Below are 14,291 nucleotides of genomic sequence, written 5' to 3'. Positions count from 1 at the left end.
TTCAATGGGGCCCTTTCAAGCCAATCAAAAGTCTCATTTCAGAAGCTCACTTCATTGAGAGTTTAAGTTGTTTACTCAAGTAAATATTAATTTAGTCGAGCTGCTGAAGTGGACTTTAGGAGGGAAGCTAGTGGGGATTGAAGATCTTGCTCATGGACACATCAGCAGAATCAGAATACTTTATTAATCCTCGAGGGGAAATTGGGTAGTGTAGCGTTTCTGGTATGAGGATTTGAACTAGACAGTCTACCGATCCACTGTGTCACACTGCCAGCAACCAGCATCCCAGTTCAGCGTGGGCCAGTGTGCACCCCATTCCCTTCAGATGGGATCTGGTTTGGCTCAGTGACATGCTGTCCTTCTGTGGCACTAAATGCGGCCCACCCTATACATTGACTACACAATGACGTAGGGCCCCGTGAAACCAATAAATAGACTGGTATGGAGGAAAATGTAAATTCATGGATACATCTATACACAAACAATATTTACATCAACAGTCATTCATCTCATCATCAGCCGCTTCTCCGGGGTGGGGTCATGGTGGCAGCAAGCTAAGTAGGGCACTCCAGACGTCCCTCTCCCCAGCAACACCCTCCAGCTCCTCCTGAGGGATCCCAAGGCGTTCCCAGGCCAGATTGGACATGTAGTCCCTCAAGCGAGTTCTGGGTCTACCCCGGGGTCTCCTCCCAGTTGGACGTGCCCAGTAAAACTCCAAAGGAAGGTGCCCAGGAGGCATCCTGATCAGATGCCCGAACCACCTCAACTGGCTCCTTTCGACGTGAAGGAGCAGCGGCTCAACATCAACACACTGAACAAATTAGAAACCAAACCAAACAGACGCTGTTTAAATATCAACAGATCAAAAGATTTCTTACAAGCAGGGCAACATGAGAAAATCTGTGTTCCCGTTGATTGGGCTCAAACAAAACACAGATGTGTGTGTGTGGGGGGGGGATAAGATGGGGCCACAGTAATGAAACTTAAAAAACTGAAAGGAATAAATGAAAGAAATTAACATACTGAACTGTTCCTATAGAGAATCCTGAATCCAGCCCAAAGCCAGACAAGTGCTGCTGAATCACAGCCCAGGCATAAGACACTGGCAGTCGAATAAAATCAGACAAAGATTAAAATCCTGAATCACAGAACAATCCAAAAGATTTAAAATTTTTTATTTTAAACATAATTATTCATTACAATAAACAAAACAAAAAAGGCCCAGTTATTCCATGGTCGAACTGGTAAATGAAGAGAGCTGGTGGATGTTAGTAAAATTAAAGTGTAAATACCGGAAAAAAATAAATAAAAAATAGATGGCAAAACTCTGAAATGGGCAATGTTTTCCTTAAATATTGTACATTTAGTGCAAAGGCTGTTGAACCTCAACCGGTTTAGAACCGACCCGATCTTTACACTAATACAGGTGGGTAGTTAGAAATGAAAGCTCCTGGGCCATCCAGGTAGCTTAGCGGTCTATTCCATTGCCTTCCCAAAAGGGGGAAAAACCCCTCCAAAAAAACAAAAAGAATGCTCCAAAGTGGTTGGTCAAATAGATTGACTTACCATACACAGATTTACCAGACACGAGCGTTAACCAAGCTTTGTCTGATGGTAACTTAACATCGTGGCTTTGATGTGTGAAGGGAAAATGAGGACAGCGTCCGTCAATTCAGATATAGATGGGGTGGTACTGTCGGTGGGTGAGCTTTTTCCTACAGGTGGGGCAGGTGTGGGATTGGGCTAACGAGTTGCGGACACACTGACTACAGAACACATGACCACACTTAGTGGCGACCACAAGTCTGCCGGAGTCAACTATCTGTGTGAGAGAGAGAGAGAGAGAGAGAGAGAGAGAGAGACACACACACACACACACACAGACACAGAGAGAGAGAGAGAGAGAGAGAGAGAGAGAGACACACACACACACACACACACACACACACACACAGAGAGAGGTAAAGCAACATTATATCAAACTACATTTTTATTTAATCACAGACTCAGTACAATTATATTTTCTCCCCAATTGTACTTGGCCAATTACCCCACTCTTCCGAGCCGTCCCGGTCTCTGCTCCACCCCCTCTGCTGATCCAGGGGTGGCAGCAGACTACCACATGCCTCTTCCCATACATGTGGAGTCACTAGCTGCTTCTTTTCACCTGACAGTGAGGAGTTTCACCAGGGGGACGTAGCACGTGGGAGGATCACGCTATTCCCCCCAGTTTGCCCCCTCCCCAAACAGGCGCCCTGACTAACCAGAGGAGGCGCTAATGCAGCAACCAGGACACATACCCACATCTGGCTTCCCACCCGCACACACGGCCAATTGTATCTGTAGGGACACCTGACCAAGCCAGAGGTAACACAGGGATTCGAACTGGCGATCCCCGTGTTGGTAGGCAACGGAATAGACCGCCACACTACCCAGACGCCCCTGACTCAGTACAATTTTTATTCTACCCTAAGACAAACGATTTGACTGATATACAGACAGAGCAGGAGTGTCCACCAAGACCTTGATGAATTATAGGTTGCTGGGTTTTTTGTTTGATTTTTTTTAATTGATAGCGGCGAGCATCCTACCTCAGTGTAGCCATCCATACACACTGGGCAGCTGATGGTACCGGGAGTGGACCTGTAAAGGACCCAGAGTTAGAACACTGCTAGAACACTACAGAAGTTAGCACAATGCCATGAAAAGCAAGTTCTCTAATAAAGCCGAGTCAGAAGTACTCTGCTATGAAAGACGAGGCTGCAGGTAAACTTCTATCCATCACTACGCAACCAACGGGTTGGCTAGTAGGCAAACGAGCCGCTACACTGGTTAGCGAACTGCTATGAAATAGGGCTGGGCGATATGGACCACCAATTATATCTGGGTATTTTTAGGCTGAATGCATACTTTCTACGACGTATGCTAAACGTTCAGGTGTAAATCAAAGCCCTGTGTGAGATGTCACAAGCACTTTCATTAAAACAGATCAAAATAAAATGCTTCCCCGTTTTAAAATACACAACACATCCACATGTAAATGAAAAATTAAGTAGCCTATATTAAATAAAAATAGGCTGAGAATGCAAACCACATGACCATTTCGGATTTTCAAAGTTTAATAACTTTGTGGAAAAAAAAAAGATACAGACCTGCCGCTGCCTGAATGCTCCTAAAATTATGTATATTTGTATTTATAATGAGTTTTAGATAAATCGCACAAAAAAAGAAGTTATGATAAGAGCCACCTAAAAGGACCATGAGCGGTCAACATGACCGTCTCGTAATTTGCACGTCATCGTGTGCGTCATGTCAGTATTTATGAGGTGTGTTGGTCGTGTCATTTCCTTCGTGAAGTTCGTTGTTCTGTCCTAGAAACACACTAGCGTCCTCCAGTGCAGAGAAATAGTCTAAACTTGAGTTGTGATGATGTCCAACATGTCTGGTTACAGACGCTGTTACAGATGCACCATGACTACCACCGAGGGGTTGCAGCATTTACAGGTGCTGGACAGCAGCCATTTTAAATTGTTTGAAAAATAGTATTAAAGTTGTTAAAATGTTAATTCTGGTGTCAGCTAGTTTCATAACAGACATACTAACATATGTAATGCATTAACATCTCAACTGGGTATTTATCTTGACACAATATAGAGTTTAAAACCCGTGCAAAATGACCGCCCATGGTTGTTCTAGTAGTTTTTAAGTTCTGGTCGTTGTTTTGGACTGTTTCAATATTTATTTTCAGTTCTTTTTTTTACATGTCACGTTTACATGTTACTTTTGTTAGATCAGCAATATGTGTTTTCTGTTTTGTTTTTCAGGTAAAATTTTCACTTTTTCAATTTTGCTGTTCAAGTTCGACCATGTCTCTCTGAAGTTTAAATTGTTTAAAACTAGTATAGTTGTTAGAACGTTAATTTTGGTGTCAGTTAGTTTCATAACAGACATAATAACATATGTAATGCATTAATATCTCAACTGGGTATTTATCTTGACACAATATAGAGTTTAAACACCAGCGGTCATTTTGACCGCCCATGGTCGTTTTGTGTAGGAGTGAAATCCCGGCCGTTGTGTTAAGAAACGGGTTATGTGTTTTAACGCAACATCAAACGATATCGATATAAACGGTATTGTCTCATCCGATATCTTGTTTGAAAATATATCGATAGAACGTAAAAGGTTGATGTACCGCCCAGCCCTACTATGAAAGGCTCAAAACAGGGTCCTTTCCAGCACCGGCCCATGCTGTAGTATCCTGAACCGATAAGACGGTTCACTAAGGAATGAACGTGTTGGACAGAGGTGCAGAAAATGCTGAGTACTTTGGAGAACAGTGTATGCAGCCAAGGCCAAAAACAAAAATGAAGCAGGACTGCAGCAAGATGAGACACCAGAGCAGTCTTCCACCAAACAGAAAATGCGACAACCTGTTCCAGAGCCACAATGGTTAGCTTGATTTAGTCTTTAATATTCAGGCTACAGCTTGATTTGGACTGCCATGGAGTTCACTTCATTATTTATATGTTGAAGCGCTTCACCCATGGATGTGTTATAGTAGAGCTGGACACCAGATCTAAAAATGGGGCCTGTTCATTCCTATGAGAATTGCTTGCCTGGCGTATACGCCGAAAAAGTTTCTGGCTTCCGGGTTACTTCCAGGTACATGGGGCCAACTGAATATGCGCAGTAGTGTTACTCCCATCCTGCCTCTAGGCTAGGAGAACGGCTCGTACACAGACATGCCGTCATGCAGAAAAAAAGATTTTTCTGGGCTTTGGAAAACTTTTAAAAGATTAAAACCCCATGGCTTAAAAATATACAATGCGAAGAGTAATAACTGACCATGATTATATCAGCAGGTATCCTGTCAACGGATTTACAGGCGTCTCTTTTGCAATGGTGGTCTATGGGGAAAATGCTTCTTGGGCCGCAGGGGATTTTTCGCTGCAATACCACGAGTGACCACTGGGAAAAAAACTGGCTGCAAGGCTGAGCGGCAGCGCCGTATCCAGTTCTACTTTAATACATCCATGGTTTCACCCCATGTATGGTAAAGGACATTTTGTAATTGAAGTCATTTTCTGCATCAGACACCTCAAATTATGACATTTTAACAAAATTGTTTAAATTTACTGGGTTTTTCATTCCAAGGTTTTGACACACTTTTGCTAAGAAAGAAAAAAAATGTATTCAAGTTTCATAAGTTTAACAGTGAACGATAAAAGCTATTAATTGGGAAAAGATTCAACTCTTAACAACACTACATTTTCTAAAATGCATAAAACTTAACGTTAGTGCTACAGTCGATATCGGGATTTTATGTTTCTGTAATTGAGTGTTGAGATATAGTAGTGTTCGTATAGTGCACTGTGTCTAATGATGTCAGTTGCTTAGCCATCACCATCCAGTTTTTCCCCTCAGACATTTTTAAATGCAATGGGAAAACAAACAAAACGTGCCCTGTTTGCCCTGGATGATTCCCAGTATGGTGGTTCAAAGAGCCAAATTCCCAGAACTATTCCCAGAAAAATGGCTTTTGTGGCAAAATACCACTACATTAGATTCAGCACTAGGGGAGAATGTTGCTATTACCTAGCCCGACTGCTAGCCTGCAGGGAGACCAGTAAGGCGGTGTTGAGGGCAGTAGGGGTGTCTTCTTCATCGCTGCTAACAATGTAACTCTCACCCCTGGGCTCCCTCCTCCTCTGAGGACCTGATGGAGGCCACGAAAGAGAAAGTCGAATGGAAAAGTTTGTAAGGTGAAGTACATATGTTTGATACAATGTAAAACCAACTTAATTTTCAAAACCAACGCAAGGCTCAAAGTTAATGGCATCCGGTCGTCCCAAGGCCAATAAACTGACTCAGGGCAATTTAATATGCCTTTCAGGACAATCCTGGGACGAAAGAATTTTCCTGCACCCAGCAGTACATAATCCCGATTCCGTAAACCTACCAGACAATAAAATACCAAGAACTGATATGTTCGCGATCAACTGCAAGTAAGCGACAATCGATCGCAAATGTCACTAGCATATCCCTTTCGCATCCTCTCTGCAAATGCAAGTATACTGTAATACAAGCCAGTTAAAACCAAGGTTGACAGCAGGTTCACCTTTACGTTCCTGGTTCAGATGCTTTTGGAAAATGTTCAGGAAAATCCACTTAACACGATTCACTTACAAATTAGTTTTTCAGAAAGTTATTGCCTTGCTTTTGGGTATGATCATGAGAATTCAGTTATTTCCCAAGACACCTCACACAATTCCCAACATGGCACTGAAATCTAGGATGGTGAAGCAGCAAGACATGCATTAAGGCAAGACATTGTCCACCCCCAAGGCTGCAGGGGACACAGAGGGAACCGCAGATTACTGGAGAACCGCAGGTTCTTCTCTGGTGCAGCTTCGTCATCTAAGGGCATCAAAGATCTGTTCTTGCTCAATCTCATGTGGCTGAACACCACTTATCCTTCCAAGAAGTTAATTAACCACACAAATCGATCAATGCATCAGCACCTTGGAATAAACAGTTACATAGCTTGGGATGATAAAAACTGACTTGTGACAAGTGATTTTAAAGTTGGCAATGGTACCCTGACAAAAGAAAAACTTTAATTTCACAGTGAGGAATGCGCACAAATATCAACCCAGTGTACTGATCTGAAATGTATCTCCGTCAAGGGCTGAAGGCTCCTCGGGGACTTTCGAAGAATTTCAGATGCACTGTAATGTGAGCTTTGTGGGGACTATTTTAATGACGAGTAAGTGTTTGCTGACAGTCACCTAGCCAAAAACCTACAGTGCATCCGGAAAGTATTCACACCCCTTCACTTTCCCCAAATTTTGTTATGTTACAGCCTTATTCCAAAATGGATTAAATTCCTTTTTTTTCCCCTCATCAATCTACATACAATACCCCATAATGACAAAGCGAAAAAGGTTTTGTAGAAATTTTTGCAAATTTATTAAAAGTAAAAAACTGAAATATTGCATGTACATAGTAAGTATTCACACCCTTTACTCAGTACTTGGTTGAGGCACCCTTGGCAGCAGCGATTACAGCCTCAAGTCTTCTTGGGTATGAAACTACAAGCTTGGTACACCTATATTTGGGGTATTTCTCCCATTCTTCTCTGCAGATCCTCTCCAGCTCTGTAAGGTTAGATGGGGAGCGTTGCAGCACAGCTATTTCCAGGTCTTTCCAGAGATGTTCAATGGGGTTCAAGTCTGGGCTCTGGCTGGGCCACTCAAGGACATTCACAGACTTGTCCCGAAGCCACTCCTTCGTTGTCTTGGCTGTGTGCTTAGGGTCGTTGTCGTGTTGAAAGGTAAACCTTCGCCCCAGTCTGAGGTCCTGAGCGCTCTGGAGCAGGTTTTCATCAAGGATCTCTCTGTACTTTGCTCCATTCATCTTTCCCTCGATCCTGACTAGTCTCCCAGTTCCTGCCGCTGAAAAACATCCCCACAGCATGATGCTGCCACCACCATGCTTCACTGTAGGGATGGTATTAGCAAGGTGATGAGAGGTGCCTGGTTTCCTCCAGACGTGACGTTTAGCATTCAGGCCAAAGAGTTCAATCTTGGTTTCACCAGACCAGAGAATCTTGTTTCTCTCATGGTCTGAGAGTCCTTTAGGTGCTTTCTGGCAAACTCCAAGCGGGCTGTCATGTGCCTTTTACTGAGCAGAGGCTTCCGTCTGGCCACTCTACCATAAAGGCCTGATTGGTGGAGTGCTGCAGAGATGGTTGTCCTTCTGGAAGGTTCTCCCATCTCCACAGAGGAACGCTGGAGCTCTGTCAGAGTGACCATCGGGTTCTTGGTCACCTCCCTGACCAAGGCCCTTCTCCCCCGATTGCTCAGTTTGGCTAGGCGGCCAGCTCTAGGAAGAGTCCTGGTGGATCCAAACTTCTTCAATTTACGAGTGATGGAGACCACTGTGCTCTTCGGGACCTTCAAAACTGTCGAATTTTATTTGTACCCTTCCCCAGATCTGTGCCTCGATACAATCCTGTCTCGGAGGTCCACAGACAATTCCTTTGACTTCATGGCTTGGTTTCTGCTCTGACATGCACTGTCAACAGTGGGACCTTATATAGACAGGTGCGTGCCTTTCCAAATCATGTCCAATCAATTGAATTTACTACGGGTGGACTCCAATCAAGATGTAGAAACATCTCAAGGATGATCAGTGGAAACAGGATGAACCTGAGCTCAAATTTGAGTGTCATAGCAAAGGGTGTGAATACTTCTATACATGCAATATTTCAGTTTTTTATTTTTAATAAATTTGCAGAAATTTCTACAAAACCTTTTTCACTTTGTCATTATGGGGTATTGCGTGTAGATTGATAAGAAAAAAAGGAATTTAATCCAATTTGGAATAAGGCTGTAACATAACAAAATGTGGGGAAAGTGAAGGGGTGTGAATACTTCCGGGATGCACTGTATGTGTTGTAAGTCTATTAGGGGGTAAAATAGTTGAAATGACTTCTAATCTTTGGAGTCTTATCGGGGTACTTTGGTATGGAGACAACAAAACAGAAAAAGACAATGAACAGAGATCAGGGTTTTACCTTCATCCACCAGCTGGTCCCAGGTCACAACCGACAGGAAGTCATGAAACAGAAGACAGTCACAAAGCGCAGCAGACAGGAAGACATGTGAGGAAACAGAAAGTCAAAACCAGTGCAAGGACATTCTTGTGATTTGTTATATCCCATTTCATCGTAGTTGAACTCATCGTCATTTAACAAACTGAGATGATAATCCCTGCTACAATTTGTGTGTGTGCGCGTGTGTTTCTTACCACCACCGAGTCATTGTTTGTCAGGTCAACAACAGCTGCTGGCTCCGATCCCTCACATGTTAAATCTACCACATCCTCCTCACCTACACAAACACACAAACTACTGTCAACCTGAGAAACTAAATAAAAGTCAACACATCTCTTTGCCATTCCTTGTGAGATCATGTCTGGCTTCTCTCTAAATGAGCAATTTCAAAAAGGCGGGCCCAAAAAGTAAATGGTCCAATCCAGTGGCGGCTGGCTGGTACAGGGCGCTGAGGCACTGCCCCCTTCAAATATCAATAGATGAAAATCTACTTACACATGTTAAATATAATTTAGTTGTATAATGCAAATAATTAAGAAATAAAAGTTTTTTTCAGTCTGTGAGCGCCTGTCAGCAGCATTAAATATTGGTTCAAATGGTATTTGGTTGATTTCTTTCTGAATACATATACTTCCTGTCTGAATACATATACTTCCTGTCTGAACACATACTTCCTGGGTGAGGGGCGCCGGCCAAACCATACCTTATGTAAGCCCTCAAACTTGTGGCGAGCAGGTGACCAGAGACTGCTGTCTGATTGGTTCCTTCAGATTTTCAAGGGGCGCAGTTCTCAGACACTCCCACTTTTATTGGCAGTGAATTGGTATTGTTTTAATGTTTTTTGATCTAATGTGATTGGACAATTCTCGTGGCTGTCAATCATGTTCACACCCACCACCACGTCTCGTCTCAACTGTCAGTCATCCATCGTCTACGAACCCTGATAAAACCTATTGGCTACATTGTCCTTCTTAATAACTCTGTGACTGTGTGGACATTAAAGCAGCTGTCAGGTATGCTGCGCCCCCCCCCAAAAAAATTTTTTTTAGCACCGGCCGCCACTGGTCCAATCCCAGCTTGAGAGTGTGGTCCTGGGGGCCACATGGTTGATATGACAAGACATCAAAGCAATAATGGTGGTACTGAACAGCAGCATTAGTTTTACCTCACAGGTGAGCTCACAGAAGGAGTCATAAGGTGCAGGCAAAATGCACGACATACAAAGCGTGCGTTACCTGTTGTCATGGACGTCACTCAGGTTTTTATGATTCATGACTGCTACTGGCCCCAATGTTTACAATTCTGTGATTTAGTCTCAACTATGTAGCTGCCCATGTAGCCTCCAGTCTCGAAAGCACTCCACCTCCTGCTAAATCAGATTACTCCACTCACTGGTTGTGTTGTCCGACAGGTTGATGGTCTCCGTTTGGGGTACAGGGTTAGCAGCCTGGCGGACAGAAGTGATGTTAGCACTCAAGATGTTAGCGCACCGGCTGTTCTTGGTGTTGCGTCTTGAGCCTGGTGAGGAGTTGTACATTCTCTTCTTCTGAGCCTGACAACACCGAACAGAATCGGGTTCCCTGTTGGGCTTCACTATAGTGAAAATATCCATTCTGAACATGATGATAACACTGCAGTTTGCTTTTAAGGGAAACGACACGAATGTATGTCTAATTTCATGTGGCGGCAAATTTCTGCTGAAAGAACCAAGAGAAACTACTGAGAAAGATCTACCATTTATTATTGCACAAGAGGCTCGATGGCAGAGATTCAGACATTAAAACTCCAGTTTACAGACCAAACTGAGTTTAGTGAAACCTTACAGTCTTACTATAGTTTATAGTTAGAGGCAAATGAAAAAAATATGTTTCCCTGGAATTTAAATAATGTGTGCAAGTTTTTGAATGCCTATTTCATAAGATCAACATGGTCTTTATAAAGTATATTTATGATGTATACTGATGAACTCCAGCTCTGTATGTGTATGGCTGCCGAGGCCACATGAAGGCAGAACAAGCTTCTTCATACTTACTGTGCTGCTCATACTGTCCACATTGGCTGCTGCCCTGTACCTCGCCACTTGAGGTGAGTCTGGAAAGGTTGCGACAGAGAAAATAAGACCTTGACTGAGATTTAATTGCTTTTTTCTTTTTATGTTTTTGTTTGTTTATGGTTGTGTTATGTTTGTTTGTTTTCTTAGTTTCTCTAAGTTGTTATGGTGTTTAGCAGCAAGTCAACTGTAACTTTTTCATAATGTCTCCAATAGAGGGAATATATACGTCTTTAATTCTATAAATGCTCTGATGACACAATTGTTTTTGCAAAACCCAATAAACAAAATGAAAAAGGAAAAAAAGTCAGTCAGCTAATAATAAAAATAAACCGTGTCAATAACAGACACCAATAGTCAGTGCAGCAGCATATCGCCTACATCACAACAAACTCAATATCAGGGTCCCCTCTTTACCTCAAAAGCTGCTTCAATCAGGAAAAAAAAAAATGGGGAAATTCATTGTCTGAACAAATTGAAAGAATGGACTCCATACTTCCCCAAATGTATTTATTGGAGGAGCCACTTGATGAAAATCTGATTTTCTTTTTCAAATCTAAGAAAATGTCTCTTATCCGGTGGGTATGAGAGGGGGGTACAGTTGATTTTCACTTGGTCAAGATTAATTTTCTAGCTAGTAGGGTGACTAAAAGCTGATACGTCTTTTTTTTTTAAATTTAGAGAGGGGAGGCAAGGGGGGGGGCAAACAAAGCACTGAGAGTATTTGGTTCTACCCCCCCAGGATAAGCAGTTAAGATAATGGATGGATGGATGGGTATTGAAAATCTCTGTCCAGTAATCATGTAGCGACGGGCAAAGCCAAAACATGTGTATGAGGTTTGCAGGGGATTTCTGACACCTATCACAGGCTGGTGGTACACCGTCATAGACCTCAAGACGACCGGGCGATAGGCTGGTGGTACACCGTCATAGACCTCAAGACGACCGGGCGATAGGCTGGTGGTACACCGTCATAGACCTCAAGACGACCGGGCGATAGGCTGGTGGTACACCGTCATAGACCTCAAGACAATGGGCGATAGGCTGGTGGTACACCGTCATAGACCTCAAGACGACCGGGCGATAGGCTGGTGGTACACCGTCATAGACCTCAAGACAATGGGCGATAGGCTGGTGGTACACCGTCATAGACCTCAAGACGACCGGGCGATAGGCTGGTGGTACACCGTCATAGACCTCAAGACGACCGCGCGATAGGCTGGTGGTACACCGTCATAGACCTCAAGACGACCGGGCGATAGGCTGGTGGTACACCGTCATAGACCTCAAGACGACCGGGCGATAGGCTGGTGGTACACCGTCATAGACCTCAAGACGACCGGGCGATAGGCTGGTGGTACACCGTCATAGACCTCAAGACGACCGGGCGATAGGCTGGTGGTACACCGTCATAGACCTCAAGACGACCGGGCGATAGGCTGGTGGTACACCGTCATAGACCTCAAGACGACCGGGCGATAGGCTGGTGGTACACCGTCATAGACCTCAAGAGGACCGGGCGATAGGCTGGTGGTACACCGTCATAGACCTCAAGACGACCGGGCGATAGGCTGGTGGTACACCGTCATAGACCTCAAGACGACCGGGCGATAGGCTGGTGGTACACCGTCATAGACCTCAAGACGACCGGGCGATAGGCTGGTGGTACACCGTCATAGACCTCAAGACGACCGGATGGTGGTACACCGTCATAGACCTCAAGACAACCGGGCGATAGGCTGGTGGTACACCGTCACAGACCTCAAGACAACCGGGCGATAGGGTGGTGGCACACCGTCACAGACCTCAAGACAACCGGGCGATAGGCTGGTGGTCCACCGTCATAGACCTCAAAACAACCGGGCGACAGGCTGGTGGTCCACCGTCATAGACCTCAACACAACCGGGCGACAGGCTGGTGGTACACCGTCATAGACCTCAACACAACCGGGCGATAGGTTGGTGGTACACCGTCACAGACCTCAAGACAACCGGGCGACAGGCTGGTGGTACACCGTCATAGACCTCAACACAACCGGGCGACAGGCTGGTGGTACACCGTCACAGACCTCAACACAACCGGGCGACAGGCTGGTGGTACACCGTCATAGACCTCAACACAACCGGGCGACAGGCTGGTGGTACACCGTCACAGACCTCAACACAACCGGGCGATAGGCTGGTGGTACACCGTCACAGACCTCAAGACAACCGGGCGATAGGCTGGTGGTACACCGTCACAGACCTCAAGACAACCGGGCGACAGGCTGGTGGAACACCGTCACAGACCTCAAGACAGCCGGGCCTTGGTGTAGCAAGTGCGGTGTGTCACTTCGCTCTGACTAAAGCCCCGCAGACGCACACACGCTCTGGTTTCTCGGGGGTGCGTGTGACGCCGTCGTTGTGCCAGAGAAGCGGATGTAACGTCACCATTTCCACACGCAGACGCATCCTGCCTGGCGTAGCTGCTAGAAGCCACAACCCTGGTTGGACAGGACAGAGTCCACCCGACTCGAACATCAGAACTTCCCGTGGAAGGCTCGCGCCGTGATCTGTGGCGGCTCGTGCTCGCCGTCCTCCTCCGTAACTAGTTCAACGATGCTAACGCTAAGCGCTCGTTCAAGACCTGGGTATTAGCTAAGAGTTACGATAACCTTAGCTCGCCAACCAAATCAATGTTCATATATATACATACATATATATATTATGAAATAGTGTTACTTACCTGAGTTAAGAGTCCCACCGACACAAGAGCTCGTAGATCCAGTTAGTTGTGGCTGTGACGTGAATCGGGCTAGCAGCCTAGCTAACCCCGGGGCTCTTAAGTTCACCGGCAGTGCGTTTTAGTGTAAATGACTTTTGACAGCTACTTAAATATGACAAAAGGGAGACCCGGCAGACTGACAGCTTGATATAGAGTCGTGATTGCGGCTATAACGAACAGCTGCGACTTGCGCTCCTTCATCAGGCAGATTCCTGAACGGCTCGTCTTTCTGTTTCGAAATCAAACGGCCGTCAGGAGGCGATCGCTCCGCCCCTTCTTCTTCCTCCCGAGCTTTTGACTTGCGCGAGGCGGTGGCTTCCGGGACGCTCGGCGCGTTACCGCCACCTGCTGTATACGTTCAGGTACTCGCGGAGCCCGCCTGACCCGGTGAGCTCCCGGCGGGCTTTTCAGAATAAAAATCAGAACAGCCCAATATCACAAATTCGCCCCGAGGGGCTTTACAGCAAAACAGCATCCCGTCCTTGGACCCTCGCATCGGATAAGGAACAACTCCCTAAAAACAATAAGCCGTTAACGGAGAAAAATAGGAAGAAACCTCAGGGAGAGCATGTTTATTGGTCAAGTAGCTTTGCACAAACATTGAATGTGACTCCGGTTTCCTGTTTCTCTCGGCGTAATTAACATAGAATAATAACACCACAACGCAACACTCTTCAGATATATACTGTAACGTGCATGGATAAGTAGACACGTTGGTCCTTGACTAACGGGTCTGACCCTTTAGTTGAGCGGTTAGCGATGTCTCCCGCGGTGCGGGCGATACGGGTTCGCGTCCCGGCTGTGGCGGTTCTCGGGCTGCCCCCCCCCCGAATTCGCTACATTGGTGTCAGAAGTGG

At 45.3% G+C, this 14,291-nt stretch overlaps 1 protein-coding gene across 3 annotated transcripts; it reads right to left on the bottom strand.

The window, feature by feature from the left end:
* Window positions 1-1,126: 1,126 nt before the first annotated feature.
* On the bottom strand, window positions 1,127-13,709 carry rnf4 (ring finger protein 4). Of its 3 annotated transcripts, none has more exons than XM_056286159.1 (8): window positions 13,396-13,709; window positions 10,653-10,711; window positions 10,013-10,213; window positions 8,815-8,897; window positions 8,582-8,594; window positions 5,599-5,719; window positions 2,592-2,643; window positions 1,127-1,822 (listed from the first exon to the last, which is right to left on the bottom strand). In XM_056286159.1, coding segments are annotated over exons 2-8 (621 nt in total). In that variant the 5' UTR covers window positions 10,654-10,711; window positions 13,396-13,709; the 3' UTR covers window positions 1,127-1,672. The 3 variants fall into 3 exon arrangements, with proteins under 3 accessions (XP_056142134.1, XP_056142150.1, XP_056142143.1); XM_056286175.1 differs by having other exon boundaries at window positions 1,128-1,822; window positions 10,013-10,067; XM_056286168.1 differs by having other exon boundaries at window positions 1,135-1,822; window positions 10,013-10,172.
* Window positions 13,710-14,291: the final 582 nt, after the last annotated feature.

Source organism: Lampris incognitus, chromosome 1 (genome assembly GCF_029633865.1).
Source record: "Lampris incognitus isolate fLamInc1 chromosome 1, fLamInc1.hap2, whole genome shotgun sequence".
Classification (NCBI taxonomy): Eukaryota; Metazoa; Chordata; class Actinopteri; order Lampriformes; family Lampridae; genus Lampris; species Lampris incognitus.
Note: the sequence above shows the minus strand (reverse complement) of the source record. Positions and strands in the feature narration are given on the sequence as shown.

Bases quoted from the DNA above. Each gene is read 5' to 3' on its own strand.
- rnf4 (XM_056286159.1), bottom strand. The intron at 8,898-10,012 runs GTGAGTGGAGTA...GTGTTTGTGTAG, and splicing joins CCTGTCGGACAACACAACCA to GTGAGGAGGATGTGGTAGAT. The intron at 1,823-2,591 runs GTAGGATGCTCG...TCTCTCACACAG, and splicing joins GTATGGATGGCTACACTGAG to ATAGTTGACTCCGGCAGACT.